This window comes from Cajanus cajan, chromosome 6, assembly GCF_000230855.2.
Source record: "Cajanus cajan strain Asha chromosome 6, NIPB_CcT2T_4, whole genome shotgun sequence".
Lineage (NCBI taxonomy): Eukaryota > Viridiplantae > Streptophyta > Magnoliopsida > Fabales > Fabaceae > Cajanus > Cajanus cajan.
In genome coordinates this window covers 50,968,309-50,988,356 of record NC_138522.1, presented here as the reverse complement: position 1 = coordinate 50,988,356, position 20,048 = coordinate 50,968,309, and the positions used below count along the sequence as shown (strand labels likewise).

The 20,048-nt window shown below is 32.4% G+C and overlaps 2 protein-coding genes and 1 non-coding gene across 3 annotated transcripts; 1 reads left to right on the top strand and 2 right to left on the bottom strand.

Annotated features, from left to right (window-relative positions):
- Positions 1–861: 861 nt before the first annotated feature.
- On the bottom strand, positions 862–3,647 carry LOC109817664 (ENTH/ANTH/VHS superfamily protein). The gene is made up of 2 exons (XM_083077505.1): positions 3,381–3,647; positions 862–3,274 (listed from the first exon to the last, which is right to left on the bottom strand). Exon 2 carries the CDS (start codon positions 3,243–3,245, stop codon positions 1,260–1,262), a length of 1,986 nt encoding a protein of 661 aa, XP_082933631.1. The 5' UTR covers positions 3,246–3,274; positions 3,381–3,647; the 3' UTR covers positions 862–1,259.
- Positions 3,648–6,222: 2,575 nt separating this feature from the next.
- On the top strand, positions 6,223–6,295 carry TRNAR-CCG (transfer RNA arginine (anticodon CCG)). Its single transcript has one exon. It is a non-coding gene; the product is annotated as a tRNA-Arg (tRNA).
- A 4,989-nt stretch (positions 6,296–11,284) lies between these two features.
- IAA29 (indole-3-acetic acid inducible 29) lies at positions 11,285–13,376 on the bottom strand. The gene is made up of 4 exons (XM_020383004.3): positions 12,755–13,376; positions 12,288–12,547; positions 12,105–12,195; positions 11,285–11,958 (listed from the first exon to the last, which is right to left on the bottom strand). The coding sequence occupies exons 1-4, from the start codon at positions 13,015–13,017 to the stop codon at positions 11,898–11,900; spliced, it is 675 nt and encodes a 224-aa protein (XP_020238593.1). The 5' UTR covers positions 13,018–13,376; the 3' UTR covers positions 11,285–11,897.
- Positions 13,377–20,048: the final 6,672 nt, after the last annotated feature.

Sequence of the window (20,048 nt, the reverse complement as noted above, 5' to 3'; positions counted from 1 at the left end):
AAAATGTCAGAAAAACTTGAAAATAGAAACCCCATTATATATTTAATGTCACCACATTGGTTTCATTGTTTGTAACCCGGATCAATAACTTTTTCATCCGCACGACAACAAATCAAACCTCGTGCTTAAAAATCTTAATTATAAACTTAATTATCTACTAACATGCTTAAGAAGCTCAGTTTCTCCATAAGCAGGGAATGTCACATGATTCATATTATTTAAAAGACAATTATTCAACAATACAGCAACAGATAATTGAATGATTATATTACAGTAACAATCTCGCAACTATATGTATGAGTTTGAAGGCAGACAAACTGTACATAGCGAAGGTAAAAAAGAACGCTACTGAAGGCCACAACTGCACGAACTAACAAACTCAATCTCTACGTTTCTCAAACCTAAAAAAGCTTGAAGTGAAAGAGAAACTACTATATTACTGTATGCAAAACACATGTATCACCTATAGCTTACAATGACAGACGGTTTACCTGTCTTCATTCTCTACTAAGACAATTTTCACCAAAAGATAAAAACTAATAGCTATGAAGTTCAAGTTGATTAGTAGGCGTGAACGATATGAACTAAAGAGTATGGTACAACAATACATGTTAATGCTGAAAAAGACCTAATCAGATAAAATGAATGGCACTGCACAACTCGAGATGTTACCTGACATCTAATTATGGCCCCTAGAGAAGATTAATGATGATATAGTTAAATTCGATGACCAAAGGTAAGAAGAAAACGAAAACCGACCAGATTGAAAACTTACTCCTTAATGTCAAACCCGGAAATTTACTGATATAGCTAGCTAACTCCACCCTAAAGGAACCATATTTCCTGAGGACCTGTGGTAAATTTTAAGAATAGGAAATCAAGGCTGTTCCCATTAGATGGAAATATCATTTGGTATAACCAATCGAGATCATCAGCACCAGCATTTAATAAAATTTACAGTAGTTAATCGTTTGTTTTTAAGGAGCAAGAATCACTTGAAATACAAAATGGAGAAGAAATTGCTACTATTACAAAATACAGAGAGACATCACAACTGAGTAACACATCTCCCAGGTCCCAGCATCAAAACCCAACAAGAATTTGTCTCTTCAACTCAGTCTCCATAGCATCCCCGTAGTACTAATGTGCAGATCTCAAGAATAAGAGAACATCATTTGAAACAAAGGAAAACACTATGTCATAGTAAAAAATAAACGAAGCAACCTATAGATATGTGACAAAAAAAAGGTAAAGGGGTATCAGTAAGGAGTGTGATAATACCCTGTTGGAGGTCCCATTCCATTGACCGGGGGCATTCCATAAGGCATCGTGGGCATAGGACCTCCAGCATAGTATCCAGTGCCATTCAGTCTGGCCAAGCTAGATTGGCCTTGCATCCCATCCCTTGCATACTGATGCCACACCTGCTGCTCCTGCACAAGCAAATGCTGCTTCTTCTCCATATCTGCCATTTGCACATAGGATGGTGGTGGAATGCTCAATGATGCAGCAAACGGGTCCTGATTAACCGGCTGCACAGATCCATCTGGGGCAGGGAGAGCCAAAACAGGGGTTGTAGTCTTCCCTGGTCCCGGCAATGCCACACTGCTTGCACTCCCTCCACTCAGTTGGGTAGTGCTGACATGTTGCCTCACCATTCCTTGATCATACATACCAGTCAACAATAGCGGATCAAACCCACCACCTAAAGCTGCCTTCTGCTTTGACAAGTTGCTCGCAGTTTCTACCAATGCCAATTCCCAATCAGCTTTCCCAGGCTCCGCAGCCGGGGTTTGCCAGGCTGAAGTCACTTCTGGCTGTCCATTTGACGGGAAGGCTTCCCACGATCCATTTGTATTATTACCAGGTGCACCAGCAAAGAGTGCCAAAGCCAATCTATTCCCCTGGTCATCCGCACTGACTGCATCATCTCTCAGATTCACCAAGTCCTCTGTAACCTGTGGTTGCGGCTTAGGCTCAGGTTCAGGTGGAGGAGGCGGGGTATAATTCTCTGGCGGAGGCAGTGCCTTGATCTCATTCATATCTGGCACTGGCTCCTCCTCCACCTTCTCCACCGGTGGAGCCTCCTCTTGCCTCTCTGGACTCTTCGGCCTCTTGGCCCTATCCCTCACAAACTCCTCCAAAGTCTCGAGCAACTTACTGGTAATCCTCTGAACCTCAGGATACTCTGAGGACCTCGCCACACCGGTATCCTTACACCAATTGTAAAAAGCTACCAGCTCATCAATCTGCTTAGCAGCACTAGCATAAGCATCAAAGGCCTTCACACAATCAGGATACTCCATATCAAAGAACTTGTCAAGCAACACAGCCAAAACCTCACATATATCAGCATACAACTGAAAACTCTCCTTGACCACAGGATACAACGCAATCAAAACCATCCTACTATTCTTAGCCAACCCAGTTGGCCTACAAGCCAAAAACCGATCCAACAACCTCTGCAAATGACCCATCTTGCCGAAAATCCTCTCCGGCGTCATTTCCCTCAACGGAGTCACACTCACAACCCTCTTCTCCTCCCCTCTCCCCACCGATTCACTCATGTCCCCATACGACCTAGTCCTCCTCATCCCATTCCCATATCCATCTCTAAACTCTCCACCCCCATACTCGTACGGCGGCGACCGGAAATTGTCCCTTCCCCCAAACCTATCATCCCCTCCACCAAACCTGTCATCACCACCGCTAGCACCACCAACACTACCACCAGCAGCAGCACCAGCAGCAGCAGTTCCAGCAGCAGCACTTTTTCTATCAAAGAGCATCATCTCAAGCCTCTGATCGAGATACATAGCATAAGTCCTAACAAAAGCGGAGTGATCCCAGGAGCTGGAGTGAGCCTCGTCTCTGAAATCCGACATATTGAGGAGCCTGGTTCCCCTGCGGGTGGCGTAGAGGATCTCCTCCTGGAAGAGCGGGGGACCCTCGTTCATGAGCCTGTGCACGAGCATGAGCGCCTTGAGCGCCACGATCCAGTCGCGCGTCTTGCCGAGACGCTTGGAGACCGCGGTGACGCAGGCGTGGACGTAGCCGCGCGAGTGAGACATGAGATTCAAGATCTCCCTCACGTACTTGTCGCTGGCGGGGTCGTCGTCGTGGCTGGTGGCCTTCACGATGGCCACCTCCATCTCCGGCGCCATGTTGCTGGCCACCTTGGCTATCCCTATGCTCGTCTGGTCCTTCACCACTCCAATCGCCTTCCGGATCGTCGTCGGAGCCATCGCAAACCCCAACCTTATTCACTCCCACACTAACCAAAACCAAAACCAAAACCCTCGCTCGATTAATCTATAAATAAATAAAAACGCTTGAAATTCAAATTGAAGGGTGGTAAATGATAAATCGTAATTACTTACCTAGATCCGCGCGAAAACGGTTATGGAGGGTGGGATTGGTGCTAGATTATAGGTGCGGGGTGTTGGGAGGATTAACCAATAGGGTAAGGAAGAGTGAAAAGGCGCGAACCCCGTGGATGGGTGTGATGTGCGTTTCAGATCTGTGGGAATGGCGACGAGAGAGAAATTGAGAGTATAATGGAATGGAAAAAGTTGTTGAGGTGTAATACTAACACCTACCGCTCACCGGAACTCTTCTGTTCTGTCTGAATGCTGGGCTGGGATTGGGTGTGTCGCGGCTTTATTCAATTCTATGCCTATGCCAATGCCACGCGTACGGCTTACGCTTTTTCTCCTCCCTGTTTCTCATCGTTGCTGTTGCGATGTTTACACGTGGAGCTGGATGCTGCGTTCTCTGATTTCATTTTGAATGGCGTCGGTGGGACTGGGAGGTTCAAATCTCAAATGCCTTTGAATGTGGCCTCTGCTTCCCTTTTCCATTTTCTTTTTTACTTCTTATTGCTGCTTCAATGCTATAGATTAAAATAATAATAATAATAATAATAATAATTCATCACATCACAAATTAAAAAGTAATAAGCAAGGACTAGATTTTTGCCAAATAAATACATCAAATATATCCATTAACCTCTAATATGACAAACAATTTATAATATATCAATTCATTTCTAAGATTGTTTCCTTCAATTAATAATGCCCTCATATACATAGACTCATCCATAAGAAGAAAGGGGATAAATATTATCTCTGATTTTATTTTAATGCAAATGACTTTTCAAAGGGTCAAGTGATTACACACAAAAATCTAAAGAGGACATTGCGTCTATAAATCAAATCAAATAAATAATAATAATTTATATTAAAAAAATGTAGAGTTTTTTCACGAATTCTTTTTTAAAAAATAATTTTAAATATACGTTGGCCCCACCCAAATTTTTTAATTTAACCGTTAAAAAAATTTACCATTATTTGTTAATATTTTAATCAAATGAACGAAATAATTAATAATCATAATTAATATTTTAACGAATACAGGTAGCACAGTTTGCATGGTATTGCCAGCTCAAAAACGAGAGGAAGGAATAATTTTATAGCTGTGACGAACGGATAAACAATTTGTGAGAAGTGAGAATTGAATCTAGATCACAGCTGACCTTGAATTAGTAATTAGCTGTAGAATCACCAATCCAACGCATGCTTTGAATGTTTTTTTGACCCTTTAAATCATTTCTTTGGTCCTCTCACTTAAAAATTAAAATCGATTCAACAAGATTTATTAACAACGTAGACTTCAATTTGGGTTCGTTTTCAACCATGACTTCGTGCCCCTCCTAGTCCACGATCCATGTGTGCTGCGTATACAAAGTGGAAACAATCAACCGAACCTTCCAGGCCTCACAACATTCAAATACCTTTTAGTTGGAAAATATGGTTTTTATTTATTCTTGTTATGTATCATTCAGATAAATTTCGAGATGTTTTTATTATTCAAAGGCTTCCGTCGAGATTTTTGGCCCAACATATTAAAAGTTTGAGTTAAGAGAGGATACCAAAAGATTAGGAATTGGCGGACTTTCTAATGCAAATTACTTCCAAAAAAAGGTATCAGAATAAGTTTATTATAAAATTACAAACCCTAACTTAAGAAAATAGATTACACTCTTGAATACGAATTTTTTAAGTAAATAAACTTTTTTTAAAAAAAATTTACCAAATAACATATGTGTAACATTATTTACCCAACTAGAATCAATCACTGTTCATGCTCAGAATTCAGTTCCCGGGAAATCGAATTCTGAGCTTCAATATTTTTTTTTTTTTTTGCGTTTGTGGTCAAGTGTGTGCAAGTTTTGGAAGTGGAACGGGCCGTTCCGAAAGCAGAACGGCCCGTTCTGCTTAAACACTTAGAGTACTTTTTTTAAAATTGGAACGGCCCGTTCTAATTTTAAAAAAAGCACTCTAAGTGTTTAAGCAGAACGGGCCGTTCTGGTTCCGGAACTGCCCGTTCCACTTCCAGCATTCGCCCAAAATGGGCCACAAACGCAAAAAAAAAAAAAAAAATTTAAAACAACTTAGAATTCGGTTCCCCGGGAACCGAATTCTGAGTTGTAAAAAAAAAAAAAAAATATATATATATATATATATATATATATATATATATATATTGAAGCTCAGAATTCGGTTCCCGGGAAACCGAATTTTGAGCATGAACAATGATTGATTCTAGTTGGGTAAATAATGTTGCACAAATATTACTTTTATAATTTTTTTTAAAAAAAATATTATTTATGTAAAAAATTCTCTTGAATACTCTGATTTTGATGGCTTATCTAGAATAAACTTTAAATATTTATATATTTATTTATACAAATAAATATTTTAAAATGATAAATTATACAAAATAGAATATATTTTTTTAAAGACAAGCATATATTATATAGTTAATTAAAATAAAAATAAAAACATTTTTAAAGTTTGAGTTAATCTTTTAAAAGTTTGACCTTATGCGAGAAATAACTTAAAGTATATTTTTATTATAAAGTCTTTAATGAAGATTTATTTATTTCAATGAGCTTTTAAAAAATATCTTATATGTAGTTACTTTAGCCCTTGTCCATTAAGTTGAAAATAACTCAATAGTTTAAAGCTTTTGACCTTTTTGATTAAACAAAATTTCAAGTCTTAATCTAATTTAGTGGCCAAGTTAGGTCGCCGGCCAATGAACCACGACCTATTCCTGTATCTGTAAATTTCCTTTTCCAATTGATGTTGACATTGTGCCTCGTTTTAGTTTATTAATAGAGCATATAAATTAGAAGAAATTCCCCTAATATCAACCATTGGTCGCGTGGCCTAATGGATAAGGCGCTCGCCTCCGGAGCGGGAGATTGTGGGTTCGAGTCCCACCGTGATCGACTGATGTTATATTTTAATAGCAATAATTTGAAACCAGTTTTCAATTTTTCATTCTATAAGTCAACAGAAAGTAAAAAAGTAGGAAAATATTCAACCAATTTTCAATAAAAATTTTGCTTTTCCACTAAACTTCACCAAATTACAGGTATGTTGTGCAGAAACTTCACCAATTAATTTTTTTTGTGTTTACATATATGATTAAAATTATTTTTTGAATATTTATAAATTTAATTATTTTAAGTTGTAAATTCTTTATTTTAGGACATGAAGTTAAATATTTTATTATAAAAAAGATTAATTTTGATTTGAAATAATATTTTTTAAAAATTCAAAATTTAATTTCTACCACCAAAAGAATTTGACAATTAATTTAGTAAAGATATTTTATATTTATTTTGACTACAAGCTAAGTATCAATTTAACTTTTCTTCCTTCCTTATTTATTTTAATAGGCTGAGTGATTCCAATACGGAAAGGGAAAAAATAAAATTGAAATAAAAAAAGTAATAAAGAGAAAACAAAAATAGAAAAATAAGAGCAACATGATCCTTTCTTATCTTTTAAGTTAACATATATTTAGAAAACAAAATAAAGATGAAAACATTTTTTTATATTCTAACTTTTGTCATGTAGCTACCAAAGAAGGAGAAAACCCTTGTTCTTCATCTTCTCCATTTCTTCTTCTTTTCTATAGCTTTTTTTTTCTTGTTTTACCAAAATTCAAGACAAATCACTTGGTATTTAAGTTTCCTACTTCATTTTTGTTTGATTTTTTTCTTCTCTTTCTCTTTTAACTTACCTCAAGCTTGTTCTCCTTAGAAAAATTTGTGCAAAATTTTGTTTTCCTTAGAAAAATTTGTTAAAAATTTTTTTGAGGTAAGGAGAGTTGATCCCAATCTCTAAACTCTTACTTATTGTATTGTCATTTTAACTTGTACATCTATACAATACTTTTGTCACCGTTTTATTTCATTTTGTCATGTTTACAAAATTTGATATCAAAAATTAATTTAATAAATCATTTTATTTAAATAAATCAAATATAAAAATATAAATATTTTAATAATAATTTTGGACTTCACAGTAAACTTTTAACAAAAAGCCAAATATTTTTTTTTTTTCACTAAACTTCACCGATTTAGAGGTATGTTGTGCAGGATGTTTTAACAAAAGCCAAACATTTATGCTATACTTGGAGGAAGGTGAGGATTTGAAAAGAAAGAAAATGAATAGATAAAAAATAAATTTAATAAAAAATATAATAAAATTTGTAATTAATTAATAGAGTGAAATTATATGAGAAATAAAGAGGAGTTGGTATTTTTAAAATTATATTTTATGTAGTTAAATTTTTATGTGAAATAAATAATATATACAATTACCCATCTTACCATATTCAAATATAATGATTTTCACTCGTGATGCATTATCATAATGTATTACTTACCGGAAAGAGCTTTGCTTCTTCAATCACGGATGATATAATATAAAAGAAACATAAATTATTTTTGTAAATACTACTCAATTATACGACAATCCTTTTATCTTACAGGATAAACTTTTAACTCATGAGACCCACCATCTTCTCCACTCAACTACTTAAATATTCGTTAATTCCTCCCACGTATAAATGTTCTTTTGAATACACATCCTAATTTATCTCTGTGTACAGTATAAAAGAAAAAAACTTATAAGTATTTTTTTTTTATTAAGAAAGTTATAGAATGGGAAATGCAAAATTTGTTGATTGCAATAATTTTATAATGTTTACATTTTTTTATAAGTATTTTATTCATTTTAATTTCAATTTAACATACTTGCAGGTGAAATTTTAAATAATAAATAATCAAGCAAATTAAAATTAATTATAATATTCAAAATACACTTAAGAAATATAAAATACTATATCATCAAAATATAATTCAATTTTAGTTTCTCACGTCCAACATGCTCTCAAATATATTTCAGTGAGTCTCCAAGAAGATAGTGTGTTATCAAGGATGATGATTGCTCTCAATAATATAAAATATTAATACCATTCTTTTTATTTATAATATAAAATATTAATATCATCTTTTTATTTATAAAATTCAACTTAAAATAATTATTTATTTATTTATATAAGACTTATATGATGTATTAATTATTTTTAAACTAAAATATCTATATTTAAATCATATTTTCCTAATTTTATGAAATATATTAAAATTATAAACTTTTAAAAAGACATGCATTCAAATCAATTGAGAAAATAAAGAATATTAATTACAAGAGAAAAATAATATAAAATATGTATTTTAATTTGTTAAAAAATGGGTATTAATTAAGAGAGACAAATAATAAACATAGTTTTAAAAAAAATATAAAAATAAGATAAACTTATTATTATTAATTATGTTAATTATTTTCTTAATCTCAATGAAATAAGAAAAGGAGGTAAGAAATTATTAAAACATCTAAATATTTCAAGCATTTAGCGTCTTTATCTAGACGATTGTGTCACAAATCCATACTCTCAAAGTCTCGGCGTGCATTTATATATATATATATATATATATATATATATATATATATATATATATATTTTATATTTCGCCATCATGTTATACAATATTATACATATGTTTGTACTTTGTAATATATTTTTAATGTATTCATGCTCAAGCTTGTGTTTTCTAATTGTACTGATGTTGGGTCAATATTTTTCTTTTATCCCCTTGTCACATTGATATTATTTTTATTATTTTTATAGATGTAGATCATTCTGAATAAAATGTTATTTATTAGATAGTACTTCGTGTTATATGTGAATTTATTTAATGTAAATATACTTCAAGAGTTTATCAGCCCTTACAAAACACCAACAAGGACATTAGATTGGTTGAAGACATTATTATTGTTATTTAAACCTACAACATAAAATAATATATATATATATATATATATATATATATATATATATATATATATATATGCCATATTCATAAGCGACATTCAGATCATCTTTCATAAATTGTACCTCAAGATGTTACCTTGCAAAGAGGTTATCAATTAATTTTCAGGATGTGCTCATGTGTAGTTTAAAGGTCATTCACCTCATTTTTAATCAATTTTTACTCAAACTCACTATTAGAAACTTAATCATAATTTTATCCGATGATTAGTTTGATTCAACAACTATCTTGATCCAATGACTTTTTGTTCAATCGCTCGTTTGAAGGAAAAGAATAAAGCAATTTACTTCTATTTCTACATATAACATCTAAATACCTAATTTATTAATATTAAAAAATAGTAAATTTGATTGATAATAATAAATTTATTTTATTTTTATATTTTTTTTCTAAAGCTGTCGCTATTATTTTTTCTATCTCAATTTATACTCACTTCTCTCTTAATCAATTAAAATATATGTTTTATACTATTTTTTTCTATCATAATTAATATTGTTTACTCTCCTAATCAATTATAATAGTCTATAAGTATTTTATAAAATTAGGAGAACATGTTATAATTACAAGTATTTTATTTTAAAAATAATTAATACATCAAATATTATGAAATGAGCCTTATATAAATAAATAAACAATTAATCTAAATTTGATCTTATAAATTAAAAATAGAAGTAGGATATCATAATCATTACCTTAAATTTAAATCAACCCAAATTTTTCTTTAAGCACTTTTGTTTACAAATTATTAGATGATAACGAAGTTGTCTCTTTACTTCATGTATATCAAACTCTTTCAAAGTAACCTCTCTCTTTTATTTAGACTTATGCCTCCTTAAGACATTTGTATTCATGTTCATCGCCAATCTTTGAGCCTATGACTCTTGGGTGTTGTTTTGATATTAACAACTCAAAAATTGTTTCGTCAAATTTCTCTTTAGTTTTTTTTTCTTTTGTTATTTTCAATTGCTTTGAATTAGCCAATGGCTTTTAAAAAAAAAAAAAAAAAACTCATGCATTATCAATTCACGACCACACACATATTTTTGTTACTTTAGTCTTTAAAAAAAAAGTCGATGTTCTCTTTAAGAACCTAACATTTACTGGACCTCACAATATCTTCTCACATAGGAGACGCAGACGCTCATTCTCTTTTGTGGAAAAAGTAGTTTTAGAGACGCTCTTAATACCTTGTATTCCCCTTATTCCAGCACATTCTCAACACTAAAAAAAGAGTATTATAGTAAAACATTCTTTAATACTCTTTTCTTTCTTATATTCTTTTTTATTAGGTGAAATTCATGTGATGTTGTTAGTCTTACTAAATATGTGAATTTTAGTGAATTTCGTTCTCATACCAGTATAACTTTCACGACTAATAAAAAAAGTACAATTAAAAAGAAAGGATTAAAGTGACCAACAATATCCAAAGCTATAATAGTTTTGAAACAATAGGGAAAACTGTTTTTCAAGATTGAGGTTTGGCCATTACAGATAATCCTATAACTCGGTGTATTACGTGTCATATTTATAATTATAAGTAAATGAACTTGGGAATTCTGACACATTAGTTATTTTGAACAAAAATTTCATGGAATTCTACATTTCATAAAAATGCAAGAGTGAAGAAGCAGTCACGCAGAGTCTTGCATGAATCTATTCAATGAGGCAAGCGTGCATGAGGAAATTATGCCTCCAGAAACAATTAGTCTTAGACCAACGGTTGAGAACTTTAAAGATAGATATAAAGTTAGATATGTATACAGTTCAATAGTAGTTAGTAGTTACACGCTCTGGAGTGACAAGTCAGAGAAGAATTTATTGCAACAAATTTTGAGGTGATTTTAAGGTTACCATGTTATCACTCAGTTTTATGAACAAACAAAAAGCAACAGACAAAAACAAAAGCTGTAAAAAGTAAAATTTCATACTTCTTTTTAGGGGAAGTTAAGGTTTGGACATGAGTTCGATCAATATAGAGAAAGAGCTTTTACCAAAGAGCATGACTTTTCAGGAAAGTTAGTATTTCACATGATATTTGAGTATCATTAACTGAATGACCAGGAATTTGACCCTTGCTGCCTCATTCTTCTACATAAACAGTCTAATATTACAAAATTTGGTCAGAGAGGAGTTGGAACAACTGAAATTCTGATATGTAAATATCACAAAGTTTATATAAACTAACCAGAGATTCTAATATTACAATAATGACAAAGGTGAAAGCAAGACTGTGATCAGTTCATGCTTTCTTCATGTACAGCCTCATCTTATAACCCCCCCCCCCCCCCACCAACTACTTAATTATATATATATAAATTGTCTTGCAGATTACTTAACAGGTACAAGTGTTAACATTAAACCATTTCTCGCAATTTCAAGATCATGGGCAAATTTCGATTAAGGCCCGTACATCTGTGCCATTTTCTGCAAGTAGAAATGATTATTTGGCATATGTTGAAATTTGAAAGTTGGATCAGGTTATTTGTGATTGAACCAATACAAAATTATTAAAAAGAATCAAAGCTGATGCAAGTTATTTGTAATCCGACTTTTGATACTTGGCTTTTGCTCTCTACAACCTATTCAAGCAAATACTCTTTACTGAACTGAGCACCATAAACAACATCAGAGCACAAACTATAATCTGTCAAATAGTTTCACTTCCATTCCTCAGTAACACCAAACGCCGCACCGTACCGACAAAGGATCTGCAAATCAAGAAAATGTTATTCTTTAGATACCTTACAATTTTATAATAATATTCCTAAACTCATTTTTTTCTCCTTTTCTTTTCTGTGGCATAAAATAGTCAATGAAAGTATGTAATCAAAGTATATATAAAATAAGCACATACTGCCATGGAACATGTCCTACTTGCAGCCAATCCCCTTGATCGTTTTGAAAGGTGAGTGTGTAACTTTCTTCAGGTTCCTCTAATTTTTGGTCTGCACAAATATAAAATGTATAGACCAAATCAGAAATCATATCCACTATATACACCTCACAAGAAAAAGAAAATGTAGAAGTATTCCCTTACATTTAGCAAACATGCTGATCAAGGTGCTTGTAAGTGTCTGATAAGAATTGAAAAGCCTCAAATTGATTTTCCTTCCTATGGCTACCCCTTCCATGTTAACTTTGACATACAAAGAGTTTGATCCTCTACGTTGATTCTCATTAGCTTGAATCCTATTGTTCCTGATTTGGCCTCTCTCAGGACGCTGTTGATGGAGTTCTTTCCTCCTCCATGATTTAACTGGTGGCCACCCCACCAAATGGTTTTCTTCATCACCTTTCCTGTATGAACACATCATAAAAGTTAAGTAAGACAACGTTCTTTTAATGTCTTTCCATTACAGAATTTTTAGTTTTACTTACCTCTATCTATTTGTCTGTCTATGATCATATATATGATCAAAATGTTACTTACTAGTACTACTATACTAGCTAGTTTTAATTAGAACTTTAGAAGGGCTAAAACATACAAGTGGAGAAACAACTTACTTGTTTGGTGAGTGAATGTTTCTTTGAGTCTTTTTACTACGATCATCTTCTTCATTTGGCTGTCCACTCCACACTAGTAAAGGCAAAGGTTTAAAAAAATGTTCAAATGACTCTTCGAAGCTGCGCTTATTGTGTTTGACATGCTTTTCGCTTTCATAACCGCAACCGGGTCTCCACAACTCTAAACTCACCATCTGTTTGTTAAGGTTGAACTCCTCAACGGGGTTGTGAGTGGGGAGAGCAAGACCTAACTGAAGCTCCATGTATGTAGTAGTATAAGAACAAGAAGTAATTAAGGAAGCTAACTAGGACAATAGGCAAAGAAGAACATGTATATATGGCAAGTTTCAAAGTTAGATATAGATCACTAGCTAGCTTTCTCAAAGTTATTGGGATTATTTGACCTTTGGAACTTGTAAGCATAATATATATATGTGTGCGTGTGTGTGCATGTGTGAGTGAAGCATAGGAACGAAAAGGACTATTGTCTTGTGGAACAAGGATAGTTAGAGACAGCATGGAAGTTGGGTCGGCTAAAAGAGAAGCAGCATTATAAGCTAGTTGAGGAATGAGAGCACCAACGTGCCATAGCCACTTTACCCGCTTTCTTTTTGTTGTCTCAATTTTCCTGCCATGTGTCCCCACCTATACATATATTCTCTCTCTCTCTCTCTAGATTTTTTCATTGCTTAGGTTTGTTTATACTTAGTTGCTTAGTATAATGATGTATTAGGGAACTGTCATATTCATTAGCACCATAATTTGGTGAAGCTGAAAAGACTACGGATTAGGTTCATCAACTGTGGGAAGAATCTAATCTTGAAAACAATATTTTAGAGATAAATAAGACACGGACAGATAAGCAGATGCAGAGATATAATAATATAATGTTATTTATCAAGCGGAACAAGTTGTATTTGTTTATGATACGATTGGTCATCTACTTTTCTTTTTCCTTTTTCAATGGAATCTCTTTATAGCCAAACATCCTGTGTCAAATTTCATGTCGCCACCAGAGTTACTTGTTCTGATTCTGATCAATCATGTTGAACCTGTGTCAAACTTCTTGAGCCGGTAATCATAAATACTCCGCTTGACCATGTAGCAAACAATACCCCATTTGTTTAAGCTAGTTGATTATGAAATAGCTAGCTTCCAAAAATAAAAAAACAAAGAAACTAACAGTTCATGCACCTGTTGATATTGTTTGCTAATATGTCCAATGTGTCGGCTGATGCCCGTCAAACGTATCATGATTTTAGAACTCACACAAGTTCCCTGTTTCCACTGATGCACTTAGCTAGAAAATATTCGCCTCATCTTAGTTGATTAGTTAATCTCCCAAGCTACCTAACTACCCTGCTCTTAAAAATTAAAGAATTAATCGATACACTAAGGCTAAGAGTATTGATTGTAGTCCATGTATGGAGGAGTGAGAGGTTGTGGTGGACAAAGGTAGTGAACATGCACATAGTATGGTTAGGTATATGGTCCAAAATGGGAGTGTGTTGGGTTAGCAATAGAGCAAAATGGAGTGTTGGTCCAGAGGTTGTGAAGGCCACGTGATGGTGCAGGGGAAATGGGAAATTATGCTATTCAGTGAACCAGTTCTATGCTCCTTCTCGTGCGGTGAAGGTTGCAAACTCAACTAGTAGGACCTCAAAAATATGATACGTCTAATTCATTGCTTGCCCTTTACCTGGCATTGATTACTGCACCCACACCCTACAACTCAGTACCACATCGGACACTTGGTTTAGCATGTGTTGACAAGTGGCACCCTTGTCTATACTCACAATTACTTTTCAGGATAACATAATTAATAAACTTAAACTCGAGTGATTTTTTGAATCAATGATGTCAATTTTATGGTAAGTGGAGTTTATTTGAAGAAAAGTAAAAGTGATCACTTTTGGATATTAAATGAAATTAAAAAGGCTTCTGTTCTTGGTTGGATTGATATGTTTTACTTTGAATGTGAGGTAAAATTTAAAGGGATGGATACGATGTCACTCTCGAATCTTGATGGCGGAAAGATATGCAAAGCAAAGCGTGGCAAAGTTCTGTTCTCTTGGCCCACTTCAAGGAAGCGATATGCATCAACGCACTATGATATGACAATGCTATTGCTATTGCTTTCAGTTTCCAGAGAAACCTTCCAGATACCAAAACTTTCCTATTCTATGTTACAACTTATAACTGCCATAAATTCTTCCTATAAAATATTACACATACAATTTTCATAAAAATGTATTATTGAAATCATGTGTACAACTTTAATTATGTAAGTTATTAATGTCCTCCTTTATCTCGTTAATCTATGAAGCGTAAATAATTATATAATGAAAATATATGTTATATTAAATAAGCTTCTTCACCCAATAAGACTACGTATATTAAGTTTATAAAATACTTCCTGTTATTTCCATGTCCTATATACAGACTACAGTCATGTAGCAGATGTTTAACAAATTTATAATGTAAAAGCACAATAAGCCGAAGCAAAAATTAAAATCCACAGGGATTCTCAAGTTGTCAAGAACATTGACTATGGTAAAGTAAAACCAAATTCTTTATATGTAGAGCGTAATTATTATGTGCAAATCATGATTACCTGGTTTAATTTCTCATAATAATTCAGAACATCTTCCTTTCTAGAGGAAACAAAGTCAAGACATTTCTCATCTTTCTTTTACGTGTTGTCCAACTAAACTGCTACAAAATGTGGCATCGTTACTTAGAGCTCTCTTATTATTATTATTATTATTATTATTATTATTGCAGATGAAAATTGAGGGGGGCATATAGAAGTCCTTAAAAATAAATGCTAGTAATAGCTCTTTAAGATGTTGTTTCTTAATGATAAGAAATAGGAGTGTCCAAATAAATTGTTTGAACTGAACTGATCTAGAATTGAACAAAAAATAAATTAAATTAAACTACTTCTATAAACATACTGAACCATACTATATTGAAATTTTAGTTTTTGAAAACTAACTGATAGAAGAAAACTGAATTATTGAGTTAGAATAAAAGAACAAAGCTGCGAGAAGTCAGAGAACTGTTTTAATAATTGGTGCTGCAATTGTTGGATGTTAATATACTTGATGAACTTGTTATGTATAATGTGTACGTTGTTTAGTGCGATTGCTTACCTTTTTAATTTTATTTGTCAACCAGCAATGACCAAACCCAAGCACAGTGGCTACCTGACTAGGGACTGTTTAATAATTAGAGAGCATAGGATAGAACCTTGGCACCAACGGTAGTTTTTTAAATTATAATTTATATTATTTGAAAAATTTACAATCATTTAATGTAAAATTTGTTGAGGTAATGAAAGTATTTTTTTTCCTCTTTTAATATAAACATATACTTATTTAAGTTTTTCTTTCATGTGAAGTACAAAATATAGTTCGGTTTAAACTTTTAAAATAAAAAATAATTTAGTTTAGTTTAACTAAATTATTTACATTTGTAAATTGGTGTTGTGATTGGTCACTAAACTTCAAGGTTTCGAATTCGATTCTTGAATTTGATAAAACATGATGTTGAAAAGAATAACCTTAATGCAGTTAAGGTTTCGAGAGAGATTAGTCTTAACGAAGTTGAAAGATACTTTCACTAATATAATAATACAGAAGAAAAAAATATTTATATTTGACCTATTTATTAATTCAGTTTAATTTGAGTGAACTATTTTAATAGTTTAGTTCTTATATTTTAATTTAATTTTAACTTTTTTGAACACCTTTATTAAGAAACAACTGTTTATTAGAAAAGAAAAAAAAAATAGTAGACAAAGTGTGAATGAAAATTACTTATTTATAACATATATAAAGACAGTAACTTGATTTAGTGTACACATTTTTTTAAACGATTTTACCCTTAATTTTTTGTATAATAAAATATAATATTAAAAATTAATTATATTTATAAACATAAGACTCGAACTCAAAACCTTGATATTTGAGCTAAGCGTAGTACTAGTTGATCTAACAAACATTAATAATTCTTAAACATTTTTCTTAAATAAAATGTAGAGGTATAAATTGTCTTAATCCCACTAGTATGAATAATATTCTTATAAGGATTTGCAACTACTCCGATGGAATAGAAGATGTACTTGTCATTCAACACTCATGACGATGACGGTACTTGCAAAGACACTTTGATGCTTAAATTAGAGAGAAGTTTATGTTAAGAATCAAAATTAGGATAAAATGATACCTAGCTTTCTGTATATAAATCATTTAAGAGTGTTGTGTGATTTTAGGTAATAATCTTGCACAATATTTGTATATGTACTCCCATTATAACCTAGGAATTTTGGGTTGTTTGACCAGTAATGGTTTTCCAAGTTAAATAAGGTAGGAGTTCTCATTCTTGTTTGTATTTTGTTGGTGTTCTTTGTTCGGTGGGTTTCTTTTTGCATTTTAAAACTTGTGAGGTATGTTTCTTTGTTGTGGTGTTTTTATTGGTGTTTGTGCAAGGTACTTCTTGTAGTGATTTTGGTTGGTTATTTAATGTAGGGTATCTGCACACAATGTCGAAGAACGATGGTTCTAGAACAAGGGTTGACAACATCCCATCACAAAATGGTGGCTCGAGTCATGAGGAGAGTGAGGCCTCGAGGACAAAGATCAATATTCTTCGGTTTGTGTTAGATAATAGTCGATCAAAGAGGGCAACTTTAGCTATGATGTGTGTGCAATCAAAGACTAAGCGAGAGCTCTTGAACCATGAAAAATGGTGTTTGAGGAGGAGCGGGGATGCATTGGCGACCTGTGTAACAAAGTTTACTATTGAAAAGAATGTGGTGTTGTAAGAGTGTGATAAGTATGTTGAGGAGGTGGAGAATTTGTCATTCGAGTAGTCATTGCTATTGGCCCAAACTAGGGATTGTTAGGCTCGTGTGACGACATAAGAGAGTGCCACAATTGAGGAGCATGCTTGCAGTTTCCAGAAGGGTTATTCAACAAGTGGCATTTCATTTGTCGATTTTTCCTTGTAATAAGTTGATTGTTGATTTGGATGTTATTGATGATGAGCTCATGAAAGAGGCCAACCTTTCTTATGAGGATGACATAGAGAAGTCATCTGATGAGTGGGAGGACATGCTTATGACTTGTGGGGTTGATGTAACATTTGTTGATGGGGCTTTGATTTCTAGTAAGAAGGACATGGGTGTTACAAAACAAGTTTCCTAGGGATGCTGACGGTTGAGAGGGTAGGGGTGGGACCCTTTGTATTTTGTTTTGTTTTTGAAAGGTGTTTTTATTGTATGTGATCATGATGTTGACATGCTTGATTGAATTGTTTTTGGTGATTTGGTGGTTTTGTTTTTGTTATGCATTTGCTCGAAAATCATGTGAGTTTTTGTAAGAATGTAAGAGCTTGTTTTCTTGGAAATCATGCATGAACTCATAAGAACATGAGAGTAAAATCACCTGAGTTTTTGCAAGAATGTTAGAGCTTGTTTGCTAAAAAATCTCACGTTTTCATAAGAACGCGAAAGTTCATTTGCTAAAAAATCGTGCATAAATTCATAGGAACACGAGATCTCATTCACTCGACAATCACATGTGAGTTTTCGTAAGAACACAAGAACACAAGACGACCCCATGGTCATCTCGATCCAAATCACCAATTGAGGGATACAAAAAACCCTCATAAACCAATGCAACTCAACCAACATCCTAAACTGAAACACTTTCCTTTAGAGGATGTTGCCTTAGGATGTCATCAAACCATAATCCTTGTTGGGATTCACAAGCCACATAGTCAACACGAGAGACTACGTGGGACTCTTGACCAAGTTTAATTAGGAGTAATCTACACACCAAGTTACTAAACATTAAATATTTACTAGTAGGCACAACAACCTCATATAACATCATAATGAAAATGCACCTCAATGGATTAAGGGAGGAAGGTGTTAATAAACTTTCCTTGACCTCAATTATTAAGCAATGTGGTACTTTTAGACATACAAGAACAAACCCTCCAACCAAGACTAAGGGACAAGAATGACATGGGGCCACCTTCTAGTGTTAATATTTTGACCATAAGTTCATGGAGTTCGTTAGGATTACTGTATCCGAGATATTGTTCATTTTAACACTCATTGAGTTATCACAATTTTATTCTTGAAAGGACATCTCAATAAATTATAGAAAAAAAATAATTATATACTACTCTTAGTGGTGATAGTTGTCACATATTCCACGGGTGAGGTTGTGGTGGTTGTAGAGGTGAGAGATTGCAATTCAAGGACCTTACTACATATAGATATTTATGCAATATTATTGTTCATCTCCTGATTTTGAATAGAAATTATATGTGACATTATGATAGTTATATTAAAAAAAATGTAAAATCTATGGTCTTGCATAAAATTTGTATATTAGAAAAGAAAAGCATATAAAAAAAATTTAAAGGATAAATATATTATGAGATATACCAAGTTGGTAACATTTTTTCTGTTTGAAAATAAAAGGTGGTGATGGTTGAAACTAGTTCAGTTCATCCCACACCATGAAATGATTTTTTTTTTTTTTGTAAAGATAGAAAAGATTACAAAGATGATCGCAATGAAAATTGAAGTATATATTTAGTGTGAAGATAAGACATAAATAGAAAGAAAAATAAAAATATTATTCGCTTAATCGAGCATTTTTATAAAATAGATATTTTAAAGAGATCATTAGTTTTTTTTCTTCTTTTTCTCGTGAGAGTATTTTCATAGATATTTCTTAATCTTTAATATATTTTAATGTATCATTTTTTATCCTTATTTTTAGATTTAATTTAATATTATTTTTTTATAAAAACAACGTACATAAAATAGAAATGTTTACGCTCAACATTCAGTTTAATATATGATTGATAGTATTGTGTCTCAAAATTATTGAAATATTTAAAATGATTAATTTGACATAAGGTTATGTCGCAGGGTTATTGATTAATTAAAATGCTTAATAGTAGTTAATAACCTGAAAATAAAATTCATTTTTATTTATATATGCGATTAACCATGTGTGCATGATGAGCATTTAATTAATATATTTTTTTTATCTATAATTATCAATATTTAAAATAATTATTAATAGATAAAAATAATATCACATCACGATATAAGTGATTAAAAATTTAATATATAATTTATATATTAAAATATTTAATTTACAAATTTAATCATAATATAATTTCGATAAACAATTATTTATTATATAATTCAGTTTTATAAAATAATTATTTACCATACACTAACATACTAAATTTGTAAGATTAT